This window comes from Phyllobates terribilis, unplaced genomic scaffold, assembly GCF_046119375.1.
Source record: "Phyllobates terribilis strain yellow unplaced genomic scaffold, ASM4611937v1 Scaffold_3__8_contigs__length_932513732, whole genome shotgun sequence".
Taxonomy (NCBI): Eukaryota; Metazoa; Chordata; class Amphibia; order Anura; family Dendrobatidae; genus Phyllobates; species Phyllobates terribilis.
In genome coordinates, this window is record NW_027362763.1 from 556,411,179 (window position 1) to 556,435,492 (window position 24,314).

General features: G+C 45.5%; 1 protein-coding gene across 2 annotated transcripts in view; it reads left to right on the forward strand.

The window, feature by feature from the left end:
- SLC22A3 (solute carrier family 22 member 3) overlaps positions 1–24,314 on the forward strand; it is a 427,361-nt gene that overhangs the window by 368,121 nt on the left and 34,926 nt on the right. For both annotated transcript variants that reach the window (XM_073671408.1, XM_073671407.1), the window contains one exon: positions 6,922–7,019. In XM_073671408.1, the coding sequence (XP_073527509.1) occupies positions 6,922–7,019 (98 nt within the window). The remainder of the gene's footprint in view (positions 1–6,921; positions 7,020–24,314) is intronic.

The following is a 24,314-nucleotide window of genomic DNA, read 5'->3' on the forward strand; positions in this document are numbered from 1 at the left end:
TGAGAAACTTCTCATGATAATCTTGAGACAGCTCACTGGTTTTTTCGCAACCTTATTGTTGCAGAACATACTGATGGCATTGGTTGCAGAAGAATTTATAAACAACTGAAGGTTCCAGTGAGCACTGTTGTCACCATAATCTGGAAGTGGAAAGAATATAATTTCACTATAAACTGGCTAAGACCAGGATTATCAGAAGAGTGTCCAAGAGGCAAGGCCCAACTGTGAAGAAGTACTTAAAGACCTTGAATCAGCAGGTACATTTGTTTGAAAAAAACAGTAAGTAATGCACTCAACCTCCATGGCCTGTTTGCTCAACATTATTTAGACAAGCCTGTGAAATACTAGTAGAATATAATCTGGTCAGATGAGACCATAATTGATCTCTTTGGATGTCATAATACACACAATGTTTGGAGGCCAAAAGGCACTACATACCACCCCAAAAATACCATACCAACTGTGAAGTTTGGGGGTAGGAACATCATGCTGTGGGGCTGTTTTTCAGCATAAGGCACTCACAAACTTCATATGATTGATGTACTGAGACATTCTTGATGAAAAAAAAATCTGCTGTCATCTACCAAGATGATGAAGATGAAACAAGTGTGGACATTTCAGCAAAAAAGTGATCCCAAACACATTGTTAGAATCTGTTTCTTTGGGACCATCCACCATTTTGTTGTGGTTTTCTGGCTGTTGGTCTTTTTCCCCTGGTATTGGTTTTGACTAAGGTCAGGTGATTGTATTACCCTTTATTACCCAGCACCTGCCTCCTAGTCCTTGCCTGACAACAGTGTTAATCTGCGAGAGTTCTGGCTAGGAGGTTTGGTAGTAGTGGTTTCTGTGTATAGTTTGTGCAGTTCTGGGATCCTCTAGTTCTGCCTGCTGAGATTCCTGTATTCCCTTTTCGTTTCTGCAGCTTCCTCTAGTTTCCTGCTAGGAGGTCACCTGGTTGTTTTTTCCCAGTCCTTAGTTCATTCAGGGTCTCCTTTCCCTCTTCCTTTAGGTCTTCTTTTGAGTTTAGTCTAGGAAACGTCGGTGGGTCTATTCGCTAGGAATAGGTTGCCCACTCCATCGTAGGGCTTCAATCTAGTCCTAGTGCAGGGACAGCTTTTCCCTCTCCTGCCCTAGTTTTGAGTTGCAGTTTCGTAACACAAACAGCCAAGGAAGCTCTCAATTAGTTTCAGAGAATGAAAATAAAGCTACTTGAATATCCCAGTAAATCACCTGATATGAAGAGCGTTTGTGTGGAAGAATGGGCCAAAATCACACCTGAGCAATGCATGTAACTAGTTTCTCCATATAGGAGGCATCTTGAAGCTGTCATTACCAACAAAGGCTTTTGTAGGAAGTATCAAACAAATTTCAGTAAGTGTGTTCATTATTTTTTCCCTGTGTCATTTCTCATTGTTAGACATAACTTAATTTATGGACATCTATCGTTCAATTTCTTTGCATGTGTGGATTGGATGGGTTATTACTGACATCTGGTGAGAATTTAATGTCAATAGCACCTTTAGAAATATATTTACTTAAAAAATTGGTGATGTGTGTAATACTTATTTCACCTACTATATATTTACTGTCTGTATTCCATATTAAAATTGTTTCCATTTTAACATTTTGAGTGTTGCCATATAGAGATGAGCAAATGTGCTCGGATAAGGGGATAACTGAGCACGATCGAGTCCTAACTGAGCATCTTTGGCGTGCTTGTATATTATGTTCGAGTCCCTGCGTCTGCATGATTTGTGGCTGTTAGGGAATCCTCACATGTATTGAGGATGTCTAACAAACAGGCAATCCCTGCACGTGTTGAAGCTGTCCAACAGCCACAAATCATGCAGACGCAGGGACTCGAAAATAATATACGAGCACACCAAAGATGCTCTATTAGGACTCAAGAGTGCTCAGTTAACCCCTTATCCGAGCACGTTCGCGCATCACTATTGCCATACTATTCTTTTGTGTGTATTCTTTTTATTGTGTTCACGTCATAGTTCGGGTCATTATAGACTAAAGTAATTATGCATACTTTTTATTTTTTGTCACAATTAAGCAGTTCTTGCCATTTTTAAGTATTTTTTCACACCATATTAAATTTTATTTTCCTTGATCACTTACTTAATACGCTGCAATACTCCTGTATTGCTTGTCATTCTTACACCCAATTAGGCTGTAGCTGGATCTAATAGATATACTCTCTTGCACTCCCCAATTAGGTTGGGGATTTGGTAGTACGGTAAAAGTTAAACAAAAGGCAGTTTGTGGTTAGCCCTTCACAAGAGCCATATATATACACTGCTCAAAAAAATAAAGGGAACACTCAAATAACACATCCTAGATCTGAATGAATGAAATATTCTCATTGAATACTTTGTTCTGTACAAAGTTGAATGTGCTGACAACAAAATCACACAAAAATCATCAATGGAAATCAAATTTATTAACCAATGAAGGCCTGGATTTGGAGTCGCCCCCAAAATTAAAGTGGAAAAACACACTACAGGCTGATCCAACTTTGATGTAATGTCCTTAAAACAAGTCAAAATGAGGCTCAGTATTGTGTGTGGCATCCACGTGCCTGTATGAGCTCCCTACAACACCTGGGCATGCTCCTGATGAGGTTGCGGATGGTCTCCTGTGGGATCTCCTCCCAGACCTGGACTAAAGCATCTGCCAACTCCTGGACAGTCTGTGGTGCAACGTCACATTGGTGGATGGAGCGAGACATGATGTCCCAGATGTGCTCAATCGGATTCAGGTCTGGGGAACGGGCGGGCCAGTCCATAGCTTCAATGCCTTCATCTTGCAGGAACTGCTGACACACTCTAGCCACATGAGATCTGCATTAGGAGGAACCCAGGGCCAACCGCACCAGCATATGGTCTCACAAGGGGTCTGAGGATCTCATCTCGGTACCTAATGGCAGTCAGGCTACCTCCGGCGAGCACATGGAGGGCTGTGCGGCCCTCCAAAGAAATGCCACCCCACACCATTACTGACCCACTGCAAAACCAGTCATGCTGAAGGATGTTGCAGGGAGCAGATCGCTCTCCACGGCGTCTCCAGACTCTGTCACGTCTGTCACATGTGCTCATTGTGAACCTGCTTTCATCTGTGAAGAGCACAGGGCGCCAGTGGCGACTTTGCCAATCCTGGTGTTCTGTGGCAAATGCCAAGCGTCCTGCACAGTGCTGGGCTGTGAGCACAACCCCCATCTGTGGACGTCGGGCCCTCATACCACCCTCGTGGAGTCTGTTTCTAAAAATTTGTGCAGACAGATGCACATTTGTGGCATTCTGGGGGGTAATTTTGCAGGGCTCTGGCACTGCTCCTCCTGTTCTTCCTTGCACAAAGGCGGAGGTAGCGGTCCTGCTGCTGGGTTGTTGCCCTCCTACGACCCCCTCCATGTCTCCTGGTGTACTGGCCTGTCTCCTGGTAGCGCCACCAGCCTCTGGACACTACGCTGACAGACACAGCAAACGTTCTTGCCACAGCTCGCATTGATGTGCCATCCTGGGTGAGCTGCACTACCTGAGCAAATTCGGTGGGTTGTAGAGTCCGTCTCATGCTACCATGAGTGTGAAAGCACAACCAACATTCAAAAGTGACCAAAACATCAGCCAGAAAGCATTGGTACTGAGATGTGGTTTGTGGTCCCCACCTGCAGAACCACTCCTTTATTGAGTGTGTCTGGATAATTGCCAATAATTTCCATCTATTGTCCATTCCATTTGCACAACAGCATGTGAAATTGATTGTCAATCAGTGTTGCTTCCTTAGTGGACAGTTTGATTTCACAGAAGTTTGATTTACTTGGAGTTATATTCTGTTGTTTAAGTGTTCCCTTTATTTTTTTGAGCAGTGTATATACCTTATATATGTTTGTATATAGAGTGCTCTGCATAAATGAGTTTACCCCAACATACAGTATTTTCAGAAAACCTTAAGTTTCCTTTTAGAATTAATATTTTCTAAGGGATACCTTAGTACAAAATGACATAATATGGCGTACACTGCAGAGGAATGGCATGCATGGGTGTTGTCCATGAAGGATGCCTCTCCTAAAGGCCATGCACAAATAAAACCCTACAATTTGCCAGGGCCCATGCTGAAAAATATAAAGAATTCTGGGACTCTATACTCCGTGTAATGAGACCCAGATAAATGTTTTTGTAACTCATGGCTCCAAAACTGTATGGTATCCCAAAGGTGAGCAGTACAAAGTAAAATGCATGGTGCCTACAGTGAAACATAATTTTGGCAATGGCCTTATGTGGGACTGCATGAGTACTGCTGGTGTCAGGTAGCTACATTTCATTGATGTACTGCTCTATATCGAAAGAGAATAAGCTATCATATGTTTTTGGTAGATGTGCACTATTCCAAAGTGACAATGATCTAAAACTCACATCTAAGGTCATTGTTGTATTTATTAAGAAGAACAGCGTGAAAGTGATTCAGTGGCCAAGTATGTCTCCTGATCTTACCACAATCGAACACCTATGGGGAATTCTGAAGAGACAATTTGAGCATCCCTCTCCATCCAGCATCAAGGCTCTAAAATAGGTCGTTTTTGAAGAATGGAAAAAGATAGATGTTGCAATGTCACCAACTGGTTTATTCTATGCCTACAAGACTTGGTGATATCATTGAAAATCATGGAGGTCATACAAAATACTAAATGTAGTAGTTTTTGATGTGGAGTGTATCCATTTTGCATCAACTAATTTAAGTAAAACTTAACTCTTCGTAATGAAAGTTATATCAATAACCTTACTTATATGAAACTCAGCATTCTCAAAATTTTGGAAATTGTTCTTGTGTTCAGTGAGATATTAATTAAATAAACAGTGTTCATTTATGCTGGGCACTGTGTATGTACATACATACATACATACATACATACATACATACAGTTGGGCTCAAAAGTTTACATACTCCGGCAGAATTTTTGCTTTCTTGGACTTGTTTCAGAGAATATGAATGATAACAAAAAAACTTTTTCTCCACTCATAGTTATTGGTTAGTTGAAGCCATTTATTGTCAAACTACTGTGTTTTCTCTTTTTAAATCTTAATGACAACCAAAAACATCCAAATGACACTGATCAAAAGTTCACATACCCTGGTGATTTTGGCCTGATAACATGCACAGAATTTGACACAAATGGGTTTGAATGGCTACCAAAGGTAACACCCTCATTTGTGACCTGTTTGCTGTAATCAGTGTGTGTGCATAAAAGCTGAGTGTGTTTCTGGGATCCAGACAGACTCTAGCATCTTTTATCCAGCCACTGACTGGATTCTGGATTGTGAGTCATGTGAAAAGCAAAAGAATTGTCAAAGGATCTACAGGAAAAGGTAGTTGACCTGTATAACACAGGAAAGGGATACAAAAAGATATCCAAGAAATTGATCATGCCAGTTAGCAGGGTTCAAACTGTGATTAACAAATGAAATATCAGGTGCTCTGTAAAAACCAAACCACGGTCAGGTAGACCAACAAAAACTTCAGCCACATCTGCCAGGAAAATTGTTTGGGATGCAAAGAAAAACGCACAAATAACATCAGCTGAAATTCATGACTCTCTGAAAACTAGCGGTGTGGCTGTTTCAAGATGCACAATAAGGAGGCACTTGAAGAAAAATGGGCTGCATGGTCGAGTCACCAGAAGAAAGTCATTACTGCGAAAATACCACAAAGTGTCTCGCCTATAATATGCCAAACAGCACAGAGACAAGCCTCAAAACTTCTGGAGCAAGGTCATTTGGAGTGATGAGACCAAAATTGAACTTTTTGGCCACAACCATAAACATTACATTTGGAGAGCGGTCAACAAGGCCTATGATAAAAGGAACACCATTCCTACTGTAAAGCACGGAGGTGGATCGCTGATGTTTTGGGGGATGTGTGAGCTACAAAGGCACAGGAAACTTGGTAAAAGTTGAAGGAAAGATGAATGCAGCACGTTATCAGCAAATACTGGAGGCAAATTTTATTTAATCAGCCCAGAAGCTGCGTATGGGACGTACTTGGATGTTCCAACATGACAACAATCCAAAACTCAAGGCCAAGTTGACCTGTCATTGGCTACAGCAAAACAAAGTGAAGGTTTTGAGTGGCCATCTCAGTCTCCTGACCTCAATATCATTGAGCCAATCTGGGGAGATCTCAAGCGCACAGTTCATGCTAGACAGCCCACAAATTTACAGGAACTGGAGGCTTTTTGCCAAGAAGAATGGGCAGCTTTACCATCTGAGAAAATAAAGAACCTCATCCACAACTACCACAAAAGACTTCAAGCTGTCATTGATGTTAGAGGGGACAATACATGGTATTAATAACTGGGGTATATGAACTTTTGATTAGGGTTATTTGGATATTTTTGGTTGTCATTAAGATTTTAAAGACACAGTAATTTGACAATAAATGGCTTCACCCAACCAATAACCATGAGTGGAGAAAAAGTTTTTTTGTTATCATTCATATTCTCTGAAACAAGGCCAAGAAAGCAAAAATTCTGCCGTGGTATGTAAACTTTTGACCACAACTGTATATTATATTCCTAATCTTTTATAACTGCCCCCCCACAAAAATGTCCTGCTGGGTAAGGTATGGTGACAGTTGTGACCATTCAACCAGTCCTCGTCTGCCTATGCATTTATAGTAATACCAAAACTATTATGTGTAGACACTATATGCTTACATATGCACTTCCCTGTATATCAGTAATCTGATGCACTGTATGTATTATTTTTATTACATTCTACACCCATCAGACTAGCTGCATTTTGCTATCTCTTTATTGCTGGCACCAATTGTTTATGTACTACTAAGTTTACAATATTTTTCAGCATTTATTATTTAAGCGTTGATGTAACATGCATACCATCATTTTGCATTTCCCTTTAGATAACCGTTTCTGATGAGAATGTCACAAATCCTGCATGCATGGATTTGGTTAGAACACCGCAAATGAGGAAGTGCACTTTAATTTTGATGTATGCCTGGTAAGATATAATTGAATTAAAAATTCTTGTAACATTTTGCTTTAACCTGACATTTCTAATGTTGATGTTAATCATTAGTAAAAGCATTAAATACCTCTGTAAAATGACAAGCACTGGAAGAGTTGCTACTTTTCATTTCTTATGGATTCAGACTTGTGTGTGCCTTTTTTAAGTTTAGCAGGATATAGAAGTACAGCATGTGCTTTTAAGGACACAAAGTATTGAACATTCTCAGCAATTGCTCTCTAAGGCTAAGTGCCCATGATGTAAAAATACTGCTTAGCGTTTCTGCATCTCCCTGGCAGAAAAAACTCATGCGGATTGTACACGTGTTTTTTCTGCCAGGTAGAAGCGTTTGTGAAGCGTTTTTAACATGCGATTTCGCATGCGGGCTGTCAAGCTCTTTTCCAAGCGATTTTAGCATCACTTGGAAAGTGCTTGACAACTTGGTCACACTATATAAATCCATGCAAGCGGCCTGGATTTATGTTGTGTGACCAACTTATGATGCTGCAAATGCAGCATCAATAGTAAAAAAAAAATAAAAGGATAAAAATGTTGAAACAGTGCGTCCGGTGTCTTCGGCGGCTCGCGGTGCTCTAAAAAGGACCTTCTATGAGGTCATTTAGTCATGTGTCAGGTCACGCGAACGCCGAAGTCAGCGGTTGCGTGACCTGTCACATGACTAAATGACGTCATGGAATGTCCTTTTACAGCACCGCAATCAGCCGAAGAGCCAGCAGCGCTGGGATCGGACAGGGGGCCATCAGAAGGTAAGTATATGTGTTTTTTGTTTATTTTAATTCATTTTTAACTACAGATACAATGGTACCTGGGTCTGGAGGAGAGTCTCCTCTTCTCCAGACCCGGGTACCATCCGCGCTTTGAATCGCATAATATCCGCATGTGCACATGTAGTCATACGGATGTTATGCGGTCCAATGCAAGTCAATGGCGGCGATCTTGCCGCGATGCCGCAAAATAAATGGTTGTTCTGCGGATTTTTCCGCAATGATAATCTGCAGCGGAAATTTCCGCAGCATGTACACAGCACATTCGGATTATCATTGGGAAACATGGCAGACAACTTAACAAGCGTTTTTGCTGTGGAAATGGCGCCACGGAAATGAACTAAATCCGCATCGTGGGCACGCACCCTAAATCTCCTTCTGTCCATTGGTTTTATTTTGTCTTGTATTGCAATTAAAACTAAGAAGTACATAACAAATTATTTGACATGTGTCCCAGGAAATCAGCCATTTCTCTCTCCTTCTTGCAATCCAGTGTCTGTCTGTAAGACAACTGGCTGCAGCAGGAGCCTCCCCCTCTGTCCTGATTCTAGTAGGACACCTCACTCCAAATGGCATAACTAGACGCTTATTGGCTCAAGGATAGGATTTGGACCTGGCTTCCGCCCAGAATGTTGGTCATATGCATGAGCCACATTGGTGTTGTTAGAACCTAAAAAAAACAGATAGAATATATACAATAAAGCTCATAGAAAACTCGGTTATAAGACCATCAAGTAATACTTTTAAATAAGTCATACAAATACCAAATATTACCGCCATACTGTACTAAACAATGTTCATTATACCAAGACCAATATTACCAATAAAACCACTACTCAACGGCATAATTATGCACAACACCATGGCCATATATTATCGCCACACAATTTTTTGTACATAACCACCATCTTGTAACTAAATAAAAACCCACTATACCAAGACCAAAATACCAATGATACCACATACAAGGTACAAATATTACCACTCCATGACCACACATTCATAGCATACACATTGGTGAACGAATAATGGCACCATACAGATCATTAACAAATAATATTTTCACTAGTGACAGTAATGCACAAGAACTCTGTAGATAGTATATACTGTAGTGTAAGCGTACAGTGATCACCAGTGACAGTTATACACAGGAGCTCTGTAGAAAGTCAGGAATCTTCTCTGCTGAATGTAACACATAAATACAGTGTCTATGTCTGTTCACTTCTAGAGCATCCTCCCTAGATTTTCCCAATCAGCGATATTGGCGCCAAATTTAAACACCGCTCTGCTGATTGGTCGCGGTTGCCGGTCGCGACTAATCAGCATTATTGGCGCCAAATTTAAACACCGCTCTGCTCATTGGTCGCGGCTGTGACCAATCGCCATTATTGGCGCGCAATTTAAATACCGCTCTGCTGATTGGTCGCGACCGCCGGTCGTGACCAATCAGCATTATTCGCGCCAAATTTAAACCCGGCTCTGCTGATTAGTCGCGACCGCCGGCCGTGACCAATCAGCAATATAGGCGCCAAATTTTAACACCGCTTTGCTAATTGGTCGCGGCCGGCAACCGTGACCAATCAGCGATTTTGGCGCCAAGTTTAAACACTGCTCTGCTGATTGCGCCCGGTCGGTCGCATACATATTCTAGAATACCTGATGCGTTAGAATCGGGCCACCATCTAGTCTAATATATATAATTGTCTTATCCCGTCTGTCTGTCTGTCCAGGAAATCCCGCATCGCTCATTGGTCCGGCCGCGGCCAACCAGCGACGCGGGATTTCAGAAAAAAGATGGCGGCCGTAAGCGGCTCATCTGCCAGACGGAGGTCAGCGGCGATGCAGCCGGGAGATGAGCGGCGCTAGCAGCAGAACTACCCAGACCTCCATGCGGCTAACGTCGGGAGATCAGCGGCTAGGACCACTGATCTCCCGACGGCAAGCGTGAACGGAGGACCGGGGAGCGACGCCGCCGGTCGGGATGCTTCTGCTGCGAGCAGCCGCTCATCTCCCAGCTGCTCGCAGCGGAAGTACCCGCACAGGCAGCGGCGCTGCTCCCCGGTCCTCACTAATACGACGCTGATTGGTGCCAAATTTAAACTCGCTCTCCAGTACTCACTAACACGGTTCGCAGCGATTTTGGTGCCAAATTTAAACCCCGTTCTGCTGATTGGTCGCGGTTGCTGGCCGCGAATAATCAGCATTATTGGCGCCAAATTTAAACACCGCTCTGCTGATTGGTCACGGCCGGCGACCGCGACCAATCAGCGATATTGGCGCCAAATTTAAACACCGCTTTGCTGATTGGTCACAGTCGCGACTAATCAGCGATTTTGGCGCCAAATTTAAACACGCTCTCCAGTCCTCACTAACACGGTTTGCTGATTAGTCGCGGCCGCCGCCCGCAACCAATCAGCAGTATTGGCGCCAAATTTAAACACCGCTCTGCTGATTGGTCGCGACCGCCGGCAGCAACCAATCGGTATTATTGGCACTAAATTTAAACACCACTTTGGTTGCGGCCGGCAACCGCGACCAATCAGCAATCAGCCATTTTGACGCCAAATTTAAACACGCTCTCCAGTCCTCACTAACACGGATTGCTGATTGGTTGCGGCCGCCGCCTGCGACCAATCGCCGATATGGCCGCCAAATTTAAACACCGCTTTGCTTATTGGTCGCGGTTGCCGGCCGCGGCCAATCAGCGATTTTGGCGCCAGATTTTAACACCGCTCTGCTGATTGCGCCCGGTCGGCCGCATACATATTCTAGAATACCCGATGCGTTAGAATCGGGCCACCATCTAGTTAACCAATAATCGCCCTACTGTGACCTCATAGATTAAAAGTGTCCTTCATTGTGGTATCCCATACACTAATGTCCACCAAATCTGGCCACAATACACTTATAAAGACCCCTAAACAATTATACTATCTTCCATTATGGTCCTCATACACTTATAATGTCTCCCATTCTGGCACCCATACACTAATAATTCCCCCAATTCTGGCCCCTATATAATTATAATGTCGCCCATACAATGATAATGTCATTGATTATGGTCCTCATACACTTACAGTCCTGATAATCATAATTGGCACCCATGAAGTTTAATTACATAATGTGGAATATCTCCTGAAAAAAATGAATCAAGTGAAACTGTTTTTTTTGTATAGAGCGCTCGTGTTGAATACAAAAGAGCAAACGATAATAAATTAAAACCCCCCAAAAAGGGAGGGAAAGTTAGAAAAACCTAAAGCTTGCTGTGTCACTGGTATTGGCACATTTTACATTAATGTAGTATGGAAACACATTTTGACTCCTGTGCTAAATCACAAAAAAGATTTTCCTGTGATTGTCGGTGTGCATTTGACATGAATTAGCCAATGAATGATGACTTCAGTGTTTTAAAAAGTCACATGGTAGCCCCTATTCCTTTGTCACAGTGGTGAAGATAAAGGAGCTGTCTGAGGACATCAGAATTGCTATTATTAGCAAACACAATACTTCCAAAGGGTATAAGGCCATCTCCAAAGACCTTAGTATCCCAGTGTCAACAGTGCGCAATGTTATTAAAAAGTTTGTCATGTATGGAGCCGTCAAGAACCTCCCTGGACATGGGGGAAAGAGGAAATTGACAAGAGATGTCATCGAAGGTTGGTGCGAATGGTGGAAAAAATACCATGTCAAACATCCAAAGACCTGAAGGCCAACCTGGAACAGTGTGGGGTCATAGTTTTAACAAGTACCATACGCCGCACACTAAACCAGGCAGAGCTTTATGGGCGAAGGACAAAGAAGAAACCGTTGCTGAAGAAAAGATATTAACCCTTTCGCAACCTTGGGTTTTGTAGTTTTTGCATTTTCGTTTTTTGCTCCCCTTGTTCCCAGAGCCATAGCGTTTTTATTTTTTGGTCAATATGGCCATGTGAGGGCTTATTATTTGCGGGACGAGTTGTACTTTTCAACTCCATTGCTAGTTTTACCATATCGTGTACGGGAAAACGGGAAAAAAATTCCAAGTGCGGTGAAATTGCAAAAAAAGTGCAATACCACAGTTGTTTTTTATTTATTTTTTTTACCACGTTCACTGAATGCTAAAACTGACCTGCCATTCTTATTCTCCAGGTCATTACGAGTTCGTAAACATGTATAGGTTCTTTTTTATTTAAGTGGTAAAAAAAAATTCCAAAATTTGGTAAAAAAAAACAAAACGCCATTTCCTAAGACCTGTAGCGTCTCCATTTTTTGGGATCTGGGGCTGGTGAGGGCTTATTTTTTGCGCGCCGGGCTGACGTTTTTATTGATACCATTTTGGCATAGATCCGATGTTTTGATCGCCCGTTATTGCATTTTATTCCAATTTTGCTGTGACCAAAAAACGTAATTCTGGCGTTTAGAATTTTTTTCTCGTTACGCCGTTTACCGTTCGGATTAATTCTTTTTTTATATTGATAGATCGGGCGATTCTGAACGTGGCGATACCAAATATGTCTATGTAGGGTTTTTTTTATAATATTTTATTTTGAATGGGGCGAAAGGGGGGTGATTTAAACTTTTATATTTTTTTTTTATTTTTTTATATTTTTAAAAACTTTTTTTTTCACTTTTTTACATGCTTCTATAGTCTCCATAGGAGACTAGAAGCAGGAACTATCCGATCACCTCTGCTACATACAGGGGATCAGCAGATCCCCTGTATGTAGCAGTGGTCGGGGCTCATAGCGACCAGCTCATGACAACCGCAGGCGTCTGCTGCAGACCCTGGGTTGTCATGCCCACCCATCGGTGACCCGCGATCACGGAAGTGCGCATTAAATGCCGCTGTCGGAGATTGACAGCGGTATTTAACATGTTAAGGCCGCTGGTGGATCGCGATTCCACCCGCTTCTGTTGCGGGCACATGTCAGCTGTAATAATCAGCTGACATGTGCTCGGTTCAGTGCGGGCTCAGCGCCGGAGCCCTCACTGAACCGGGGGATTACAGCCTGTGCGTACTAATACGTCACAGGCTGTAAAGGGGTTAAAAGGAACAACTGATCTTTGCCAAAGAGTACTATGATAAATCACAATCCTTCTGGGAAAATGTTCTGTGGACAGATGAAACAAAAATAGAGCTTTTTGGCAATATAAAGCAACAGTTTGTTTACAGACGGCACAATGAAGCTTTATGAGGAAAAGAACACCTTACTAACAGTTAGGATTAGTGTTGAGCGATACCTTCCGATATCGGGAAATATCGGATCGGATTGGATCGGACCGATACCGAAAAAGTATCGGATATCGCCGATTCCGATACCGGAAACCAATGCAAGTCAATGGGACATAAATATCGGAATTAAAATAAACCCTTTCTTTCCTTGTAGGTTATTTCTACATGAAGGAAAACAACTAAGAATAATGTAGAATGTATTGGGGGAGGTGGGGGAGACAATAAAGGCATAGAGGTTTAGCCCAGTCAAATGGAATAGCAGGAATTACTATTTTTTTATTATGTTCTGAGTTACGGAAATATTAACTATGTTAAGTATTTTTATATTTTGTCAGATATTTATGTTTCACTACTTCCATGCTCTCACCTTCTTTTTTACTTCTCCCACACTTTCTCCTTCATCATCCTCAGCATCTTTTTCATCCACTTCTTCTTCACCTTCTTCTTCTTCACCTTCTTCGTATTATTCTTTTTTTTACATTCTTCATATTCTACTTCTTCATCTTCTTCATATTCTTCTTCTTCATCATATTCTTATTTGTGACAGGCATTCCTGTAGTTGTTATCTATAAAAGGTTGGACATTACACCTTTCGTTCTGCCCGTCACAAAAGATTTACAACAGGATTTGTCCGCGTTCAGTTTGGCCTGCAGCAGCAGGTCTTTTCCAGGGGCACCACGAGGAGGAACGGACTCACCCCCATACACTGCTTAGTCATCTTCTGCTTATAATTTAGATATTATCTTTTGCTCTGATTTTTAGTCTTATGCTTAATGTTCTTCCGCTTTTTGTTCTGCAGCTTCTTGTATTTCTGCTTCTTGGTTTTCTGTCTCTTGTTCTTCTGTATCTTGGTGCTTGTCTTCTCTTCTTTGTCTTCTTGGTCAACTTCTTCAGGGTCATCTTCTTGGTCTTCTTCGGGGTGGTCTTCAGGGTCGTCGTCTTCGGGGGTCCTCGTCTTCGGGGTCCTCGTCTTCTTCGGGTTGGTCTTCTGGGTCCTCGTCTTCGGGGTCCTCGTCTTCTTCGGGGTGGTCTTCAGGGTCCTCGTCTTCTTCGGGGTGGTCTTCAGGGTCCTCGTCTTCTTCGGGGTGGTCTTCAGGGTCCTCGTCTTCAGGGTCATTGTCTTCGGGGTCCTCGTCTTCTTAGGGTTGGTCTTCAGGGTCCTCGTCTTCAGGGTCCTCGTCAGGGAGATCCAGAGTGATTACCAAGAACCATTTCAAAAAGCTTGAACTTGGAAATGTAGCAGAAGGTACAAGAAAGCTGAGGAACTACCGAGGACCAGCTGACGGTACTGGAACCCGGATGGGTAGCAGAAGGTACAAGAGCCAATGGAACTACCGAGGACCAGCTGATGTTACTGGAACTCGGTTACTAAGCAGGAGGTACCTGTGCCAGAAAGCACTACCAAGGACCAGCAGACGTTGGTGGAACTTGGATACCGAGAAGGAGGCACCTAATCCAAAGGCACTGCCGAGAACCAGCTGACGGTACTGGAACCCGGATGGGTAGCAGAAGGTACCCATGTAAAAAAAAGTTCAAACCCACAGTCCTACAGGGGATGCTTGTCCTATTGGCACTATGGAACCAGCCTTCATTGCCAGATCCCACAGCCCACATAGGAGTCACCTAAACTGCAGGCACCATAGAGTCGGCTAACCCGACCGCAACACGACAGGACAACGCATTGGAGGCAAAGTGACGTTGACACTACCCGGAAACAGCTGGCGTGCTGGAACCAGGCTGGGCAGGAGGGAGTACCCGTGCCAAAGACACTGCCGAGAACCAGCTAACGGTACTGGAACCCGGATGGGTAGCAGAAGATACAAGAGCAAATGGAACTACCGAGGACCAGCTGACGGTACTGGAACCCGGATGGGTAGCAGAAGGTACAAGAGCCAATGGAACTACCGAGGACCAGCTGATGTTACTGGAACTCGGTTACTAAGCAGGAGGTACCTGTGCCAGAAAGCACTACCAAGGACCAGCAGACGTTGGTGGAACTTGGATACCGAGAAGGAGGCACCTAATCCAAAGGCACTGCCGAGAACCAGCTGACGGTACTGGAACCCGGATGGGTAGCAGAAGGTACCCATGTAAAAAAAAGTTCAAGGCCGCGAGCCGGCCGCAGTTACCAAAACCCACAGTCCTACAGGGGGTGCTTGTCCTATTGGCACTATGGAACCAGCCTTCATTGCCAGATCCCGCAGCCCACATAGGAGTCACCTAAACTGCAGGCACCATAGAGTCGGCTAACCCGACCGCAACACGACAGGACAACGCATTGGAGGCAAAGTGACGTTGATACTACCCGGAAACAGCTGGCGTGCTGGAACCAGGCTAGGCAGGAGGGAGTACCCGTGCCAAAGACACTGCCGAGAACCAGCTGACGGTACTGGAACCCGGATGGGTAGCAGAAGATACAAGAGCAAATGGAACTACCGAGGACCAGCTGACGGTACTGGAACCCGGATGGGTGGCAGAAGGTACAAGAGCCAATGGAACTGCCGAGAACCAGCTGGCGGTGCTGGAGCCCAGGGTAAATACTAAAAACAGAGGAGCCAGAGGTGTATTTGGAGGAGGTTTTAAATCCGTAGTACAGTGGATGTGGACAAAGCAGGAGAATTTGCCGGACACACAGCTGGGGATCAGCTGACGTTACTGAACCCCAATAACACTGGAGCAAGCGTTGACTGTGCAGACGGCACTTCTGAGCAGCAACTAGCGGTATTGGAGCCCAGGGTAAATACTAAAAACGGAGGAGCCAGAGGTGTAATTGGAGCAAGTTTTAAATAAGTAGCACAGTGAATATGGACAGAGCAGGAGAAATTGCCGTGAACACAGCAGGGGAACAGCTGACGTTACCGAACCCCAATAACACCGCAGCAAGTGTTGACTGTGCAGACGGCACTTCCGAGCGCCAACTGGCGGTGCTGGAGCCCAGGGATAAGAATGAAAACAGAAGAGCCAGAGGTGTAATTGGAGCAACTTTAAAATGTGTAGTACAGTGGATGTGGACAAAGCAGGAGAAATTGCCGTCCGCACAGCAGGGGAACAGCTGACGTTACTGAACCCCAATAACACGGCAGCAAGTGTTGACTGTGCAGATGGCACTTCCGTGCGCCAACTGGCGGTGTTGGAGCTCAGGGATAATACTGAAAACAGAGGAGCCAGAGGTGTAATTGGAGCAACTTTAAAATCTGTAGTAGTGAGAATGTGGACAGAGCAGGAGAAATTGCCGTCCGCACAGCAGGGGAAAAGCTGACGTTACTGAACCCCAATAACATGGTAGCAAGTGTTGACTGTGCAGACGGCACTTCCGAGCGCCAACTGGCGGTGTTGGAGCTCAGGGATAATACTGAAAACAGAGGAGCCAGAGGTGTATTTGGAGGAGGTTTTAAATCAGTAGTACAGTGGATGTGGACAGAGCAGGAGAAATTGCCGTCCGCACAGCAGGGGAACAGCTGACGTTACTGAACCCCAATAACACGGCAGCAAGTGTTGACTGTGCAGACGGCACTTCCGAGCGCCAACTGGCGGTGTTGGAGCTCAGGGATAATACTGAAAACAGAGGAGCCAGAGGTGTAATTGGAGCAACTTTAAAATCTGTAGTAGTGAGAATGTGGACAGAGCAGAAGAAATTGCCGTCCGCACAGCAGGGGAACAGCTGACGTTACTGAACCCCAATAACATGGTAGCAAGTGTTGACTGTGCAGACGGCACTTCCGAGCGCCAACTGGCGGTGCTGGAGCCCAGGGATATGAATGAAAACAGAGGAGCCAGAGGTGTAATTGGAGCAACTTTAAAATGTGTAGTACAGTGGATGTGGACAAAGCAGGAGAAATTGCCGTCCGTACAGCAGGGGAACAGCTGACGTTACCGAACCCCAATAACACGGCAGCAAGTGTTGACTGTGCAGACAGCACTTCCGAGCGCCAACTGGCGGTGCTGGAGCCCAGGGATAAGAATAAAAATAGAGAGGAGCCAGAGGTGTAATTGGAGCAAGTTTTAAATAAGTAGCACAGTGAATATGGACAGAGCAGGAGAAATTGCCGTGAACACAGCAGGGGAACAGCTGACGTTATCGAACCCCAATAACACCGCAGCAAGTGTTGACTGTGCAGACGGCACTTCCGAGCGCCAACTGGCGGTGTTGGAGCCCAGGGATAAGAATGAAAACAGAGGAGCCAGAGGTGTAATTGGAGCAACTTTAAAATGTGTAGTACAGTGGATGTGGACAAAGCAGGAGAAATTGCCGTCCGCACAGCAGGGGAACAGCTGACGTTACTGAACCCCAATAACACGGCAGCAAGTGTTGACTGTGCAGATGGCACTTCCGTGCGCCAACTGGCGGTGTTGGAGCTCAGGGATAATACTGAAAACAGAGGAGCCAGAGGTGTAATTGGAGCAACTTTAAAATCTGTAGTAGTGAGAATGTGGACAGAGCAGGAGAAATTGCCGTCCGCACAGCAGGGGAACAGCTGACGTTACTGAACCCCAATAACATGGTAGCAAGTGTTGACTGTGCAGACGGCACTTCCGAGCGCCAACTGGCGGTATTGGAGCTCAGGGATAATACTGAAAACAGAGGAGCCAGAGGTGTATTTGGAGGAGGTTTTAAATCAGTAGTACAGTGGATGTGGACAGAGCAGGAGAAATTGCCGTCCGCACAGCAGGGGAACAGCTGACGTTACTGAACCCCAATAACACGGCAGCAAGTGTTGACTGTGCAGACGGCACTTCCGAGCGCCAACTGGCGGTGTTGGAGCTCAGGGATAATACTGAAAACAGAGGAGCCAGAGGTGTAATTGGAGCAACTTTAAAATCTGTAGTAGTGAGAATGTGGACAGAGCAGGAGAAATTGCCGTCCGCACAGCAGGGGAACAGCTGACGTTACTGAACCCCAATAACATGGTAGCAAGTGTTGACTGTGCAGACGGCACTTTCGAGCGCCAACTGGCGGTGTTGGAGCTCAGGGATAATACTGAAAACAGAGGAGCCAGAGGTGTATTTGGAGGAGGTTTTAAATCAGTAGTACAGTGGATGTGGACAGAGCAGGAGAAATTGCCGTCCGCACAGCAGGGGAACAGCTGACGTTACTGAACCCCAATAACACGGCAGCAAGTGTTGACTGTGCAGACGGCACTTCCGAGCGCCAACTGGCGGTGTTGGAGCTCAGGGATAATACTGAAAACAGAGGAGCCAGAGGTGTAATTGGAGCAACTTTAAAATCTGTAGTAGTGAGAATGTGGACAGAGCAGGAGAAATTGCCATCCGCACAGCAGGGGAACAGCTGACGTTACTGAACCCCAATAACATGGTAGCAAGTGTTGACTGTGCAGACGGCACTTCCGAGCGCCAACTGGCGGTGTTGGAGCTCAGGGATAATACTGAAAACAGAGGAGCCAGAGGTGTATTTGGAGGATGTTTTAAAACAGTAGTACAGTGGATGTGGACAGAGCAGGAGAAATTGCCGTCCGCACAGCAGGGGAACAGCTGACGTTACTGAACCCCAATAACACGGCAGCAAGTGTTGACTGTGCAGACGGCACTTCCGTGCGCCAACTGGCGGTGTTGGAGCTCAGGGATTACAGTTCAGGTGGTAGAAACATGAACAGAACAGGAGACCTGGATACTGTTGCCAACCAATTATTTATTCTGGAAGAGGACTGGCAAATTCATGAGAGATCCAGGCCTTGTTCATTTTGAGAAAAGTAAGCCGGTCAACGTTATCGGAGGATAGTCGCATGCGACGGTCTGTTAGTACACCACCTGCGGCACTAAAGACGCGTTCCGATAATACACTAGCAGCAGGGCAAGCTAGCACCTCCAGTGCATACTGACTAAGCTCTGGACATGTATCCAGCTTACAGACCCAAAACTTGAAGGGAGAAGAGCCGTCTGGGAGTACACTAAGAGGGCAAGACATGTAGTCTGTCACCATCTGACGGAAACGTTGCCTCCTGCTGACTGGAGCCGTCTGTGATGGTGTAGACATTTGTGGCGGCGGGGACACAAAACTTTGCCACATTTCGGCCATACTGGTCTTGCCTTGTGCTGAGGTGCTGCTTCTGCTCCCTCTTTGTGCAGAGCTTCCTCCACTGCCTCGACGCACTGAGCTGCTTTGTAAAGCACTAGCAGCACTGCTCTCGGTTGGAATGGAGAACATGATGGAATGCACCAGTGCGTCTTGGTACTCCCGCATTTTACGCTCCCGGTTCAACGGTGTTATGAGGCTTTGTAAGTTGTCCCGGTAGCGAGGATCTAGGAGGGTGGACACCCAATAATCAGCCGTGTTGAGAATGTGGGCGATGCGGCGGTCGTTTCTCAGGCACTGCAGCATGAAATCAACCATGTGCTGCAGACTGACAACTGGCCAAGAAACGCTGTCCCCTGCTTGAGGCGTGATCTCTGCCTGCTCTGCATCACCCCACCCTCGCTCTAGATACTGACTACTAGAGCATTGTGTACCTCCCTCCTCTGGACAGATGTCTTCCTCATCCATTGACTCCTCCTCATCCTCCTCACAAAGTGTCCCCTGCCTAGGCCTTTGTGAGGAACCACGTTGCGCAGACTGTAGAGAAGCAGATGGCATTTGTGACTCCTCATCCTCCACCTCTTCCAAAACCTCGTCCCTTAGTGCTTGCAGTGTTTTTTCAAGCAGGCAGATAAGGGGGATAGTCATGCTGACTAGTGCATCATCTGCACTCGCCATCCGCGTGGAATAATCGAAGGCACGCAAAACGTGGCAAATGTCCTTCATAGAGGCCCACTCAGTGGTGGTGAAGTGTGAACGGCGCGCACTGCGACTTGTTTGCGCCTGCTGCAGCTGGTACTCCATTACTGCTGCCTGCTGCTCACACAACCTCTCCAACATATGTAACGTTGAATTCCACCTGGTGGGTAGGTCACATATGATGCGATGTTCCGGAAGACATAATCGGCGCTGCAGAGCTGCAATGCGTGATCTTGCATTGCTGGAACGCCGCAAGTGAGCGCACTCTATGCGGACCTTGTGAAGCAGTGCATCAAGATCCGGATAGTCCCTCAAAAAACTCTGCACGACCAAGTTGAGCACATGTGCCAGACATGGGATGTGAGTGAGGTTGCCTAGGCCCAGAGCTGCCACCAGATTTCGGCCATTGTCACACACTACCATGCCTGGCTGGAGATTCGCTGGCACAAACCACACGTCACTCTGCTGCTTGATGGCATTCCAGAGCTCCTGCGCTGTGTGGCTTCGATTCCCCAAAGAAATTAATTTTAATACGGCCTGTTGACATTTGGCCACGGCTGTGCTCATATCGGTCATCATAACAGGTAACCGTTCACGGGTCGATGTGGAGGTAGACCGTGACGGCTCCTGCAGCGCTGATTCAGAGGAACTGGAGTATGAGGAGGAGTCAATGTGTACAGACTGGATTCCTGCAATCCTTGGAGTTGGCAGAACACGTACAGCGCCACTCTCAAGATCTGTACCCGGCTCCACAACATTTACCCAATGGGCAGTGAGGGAAAGGTATCGTCCCTGTCCATGCTTACTGGTCCACGCATCAGTGGTCAGGTGGACCTTGCTACTGACGGCGTTTTGTAGCGCATGTTTAATTTTTCCCTCCACATGATGTTGCAGGGCAGGGACGGCTTGCCTGCTGAAATAAAAGCGGCTGGGCACGTTGTATTGTGGGACTGCCAATGCCATAAAGTTACGGAATGTGTCAGTCTCCACCAGCCTGAATGATAGCATTTCAAGGGCCAGTAGTTTAGCAATGCCAGCATTCAGAGCCTGTGCTCGGGGGTGGTTTGCCGAGTATGGGCGCCTTTTCTCCCATGCCTGTGCTAACGATGGCTGTAGACTGGCCTGGGAGTGTGAGGATGACTGGGAAAGTGGTGCTGTGGGTGGAATTACACTGTGTCTCTGTACAACAGTGCCAGAGATTCTTCCATGGCGATCCTGTGAGGAAGCCGAACCAGCTGTGTGTGAGCTGGAGGAAGAGGCTACAACACGAGCTGAAGAGGTGGTAGGTGGCGCTGTAGGTTGGCCTAGGTCTTCAGTGTGTTTGTGTAACTCCACCACGTGCTTGGTCCGCACATGTTTCCACATATTTGTGGTATTGAGGTTGCTGACACTTTTCCCTCTTTTCACCTTCTGATTACACAGCTTGCATTTGACAAAGCAAATGTCATCTGCAACTGTGTCAAAAAAGGACCAGGCACTGCAAGTCTTGGGAGCGCCCGCTTTGGATTTTGGAAGAGCCATGCTCCTAATGGGTGCCGAAGTGGAGGCTACAGGCAACCAAGTCTGCCCCCTCCCTCTCCCTCCTTTTTGGGCCGTTCGGGGAATCTCTTCCTCAGAGCTGCTCCCACCACCTTCCTGTCCCTCACGCCATGATGGGTCAAGGACCTCATCATCTACACCACCCTCTTCAAACAACTGCTTCTCCTGGGTAGTCTCGACAGCACAGTACGCACCAGAAAGTGGCACCTGAGTCTCATCATCAGATGCGTACTGAGGTGTGCTGCTGACCATAGGCACTGGCCCACCCGCCTCTTCAGATTCAGAGAGACAAAACGGTTGCGCATCACTGCATACTACCTCTTCTTCAAATTCTCGAATTCTGCTTGGCTGGCCCCCTCTTTCCAAGCCAAGAGATTCAGAGAACAGAAGTAGAGATGGCTCCTGTCCAGGGCTCTCTGACTGCCTGGGCAATTTGGCAGGTGGTGAAGAGACAGATGGGTGCTCTTCAGTGCTCAGGACCTGAGAGGATCTGGAACTAATTGAAGTCGATGCGTTAGCTGCCATCCATCCGACAACGGCTTCAATTTGGTCCTCGCGCAGCAGTGGGGTACGGCTAGCTCCTACAAAGCTGCGCATAAAGGACTGTTCCCTGGTAAAACTGGGGGATGCTGAGTCACTGGTGCCCGCAGCAGGCACAGAATCCCCACGTCCTCTCCCTGCAGGCACAGAATCCTCACGTCCTCTCTCTGCAGAAACTCCACGCCCACGCCCACGCCCACGACCACATGCCTTACTCCCTGCCTTCTTCATCTTGGTAGACTGATAAAGATAGGCAGAAAAGTACTAAGGGCTTAGTGTGCTTATTCCTGAACAGCTGCTAACAGGTATAAGAAACACTAATTTTATAAAGTGTGGACTAGACTTTAATATGAGCTAATGTGGCCTACACAACTGTAAAGTGGAGTGTTTGGTGAACTTTATTTAGGTTTTTTTTTTGTCACAAAAAGACACTGGATGTGCCTAAAGATGTAATAACGATAGTATCACAAACTTTTTGTAGCTATTACAATGTAGGAAGGTAACCTACAATGCAATAGATGAGGCTGCAAAAAATAGGCTAATACTAATCTGGCTGGGGCTGCAGGGCCCAAGGCTGCAGAAAGGCTCCTCTATCTACTCCTATATAGTGTGTTTGGAATCAATTTAGCTGAATACGGATGGAACCACCACACTAATAGGAGATATCAGGAAAAATTATGAATTGGCAATAAAGGACAATGTATGAGGCAGTGACACACACTGAGTGCACTACAACCAGACGGGGTTGAAGCACACACTACAGGGTGAGCTGCACTCACACACCAGACCTTGCAGACAGCGGTGAACAGTACAGATGCAGAGCACTGTGCACTAGCGCTGCAAGACCAAAAAAATTTCTCTATCTACTCCTATATAGTGTGTTTGGAACCAATTTAGCTGAATACGGATGGAACCACCACACTAATAGGAGATATCAGGAAAAATTATGAATTGGCAAAAAAGGACAATGTATGAGGCAGTGACACACACTGAGTGCACTACAACCAGACGGGGTTGAAGCACACACTACAGGGTGAGCTGCACTCACACACCAGACCTTGCAGACAGCGGTGAACAGTACAGATGCAGAGCACTGTGCACTAGTGCTGCAAGACGGAAAAAAATGTCTCTATCTACTCCTCTATAGTGTGTTTGGAACCAATTTAGCTGAATACGGATGGAACCACCACACTAATAGGAGATATCAGGAAAAATTATGAATTGGCAAAAAAGGACAATGTATGAGGCAGTGACACACACTGAGTGCACTACAACCAGACTTGGCTGAAGCACACACTACAGGGTGAGCTGCACTCACACACACAGACCTTGCAGACAGCGGTGAACAGCACAGGGAACTGTGCACTAGCGCTGCAAGGCACAGTGATTTAGAAAGTAGCTTGGGTAAAGCAGTATAGAGCAAATAGGTAGCTAAAACTGTCCCTCAGAACAACAGCGTCCTATCCCTAACTGAATTCACAGCAGAGTGAGCTCAAAATGGCGGCGGTGGCTTTTATAGTGCATCATGACATCATTTCAGCAGCCAATCACAGCCATGCCATTAGTTAAGATGCCTACATGCCTAACAGGATGTGCCCACACTTCTTAGGATCCTCATTGGCTGAATAAAATGAAAATGTCTCATTGCATTATGGGAACTTCCGATTCCGGTATACGATATTGCAAAAGTATCGGAATTAAGTATCGGAATTCTGATACCGCGAATATCGGCCGATACCCGATATTTCAGTATCGGAATGCTCAACACTAGTTAGGATCCATAATGCTGTGGGGTTGCTTTGCTGCGTCTGGTACTGGAGGCCTTGACCGTATCACAGAAATCATGAAATCAGAGAATTATCAAGATATTCTAGAGTGAAATGTCCTACCCAGTGTAAGAAAACTTGGTTTGAGTCAAAGATCATGGGTCCTCCAGCAAGACAATGACCCAAAGCACACATCCAAAAGTATACAGAAATAATAATAATAATCTTTAGTTTTACAGAAATGGTTGAAAAAGAAAAAATGGATGTTTTAAAATGGTCAGCAATGAGTCCTGACCTCAATCCTATTAAAAATCTTTGGGGTGAGCTGAAATCTGTCATTGGGAAAAAAGAATCCTGCAAACATTCAAGAGCTTGAACAAACTGCAAAGGAAGATGGGAGAAAATTCCAGCTGAGAAGTGCAAGAAGCTTTCAGATGGCTACAAGAAACGTTTGGAGGCTGTCAGCAATGCAAAGGGTGTGCAACCAAGTATTAATTAGGGGTTCCTTTATTGCTGAACATGCTGTTTATTCTGTTTCTTCTTTGAAATTGCAACATGGAAGTAGAAAAACAATGTTTTATTGTTGTATGTATTGCTCTATGAAAAAAAAATGAAAGGGTGCCTATAATGGTGACCAGCATTGTATATTGTCTCCCATTCTGGCACCCATACAAAGATAATATCCCCCATTCTGGCCACCATACACTGATAATGTCC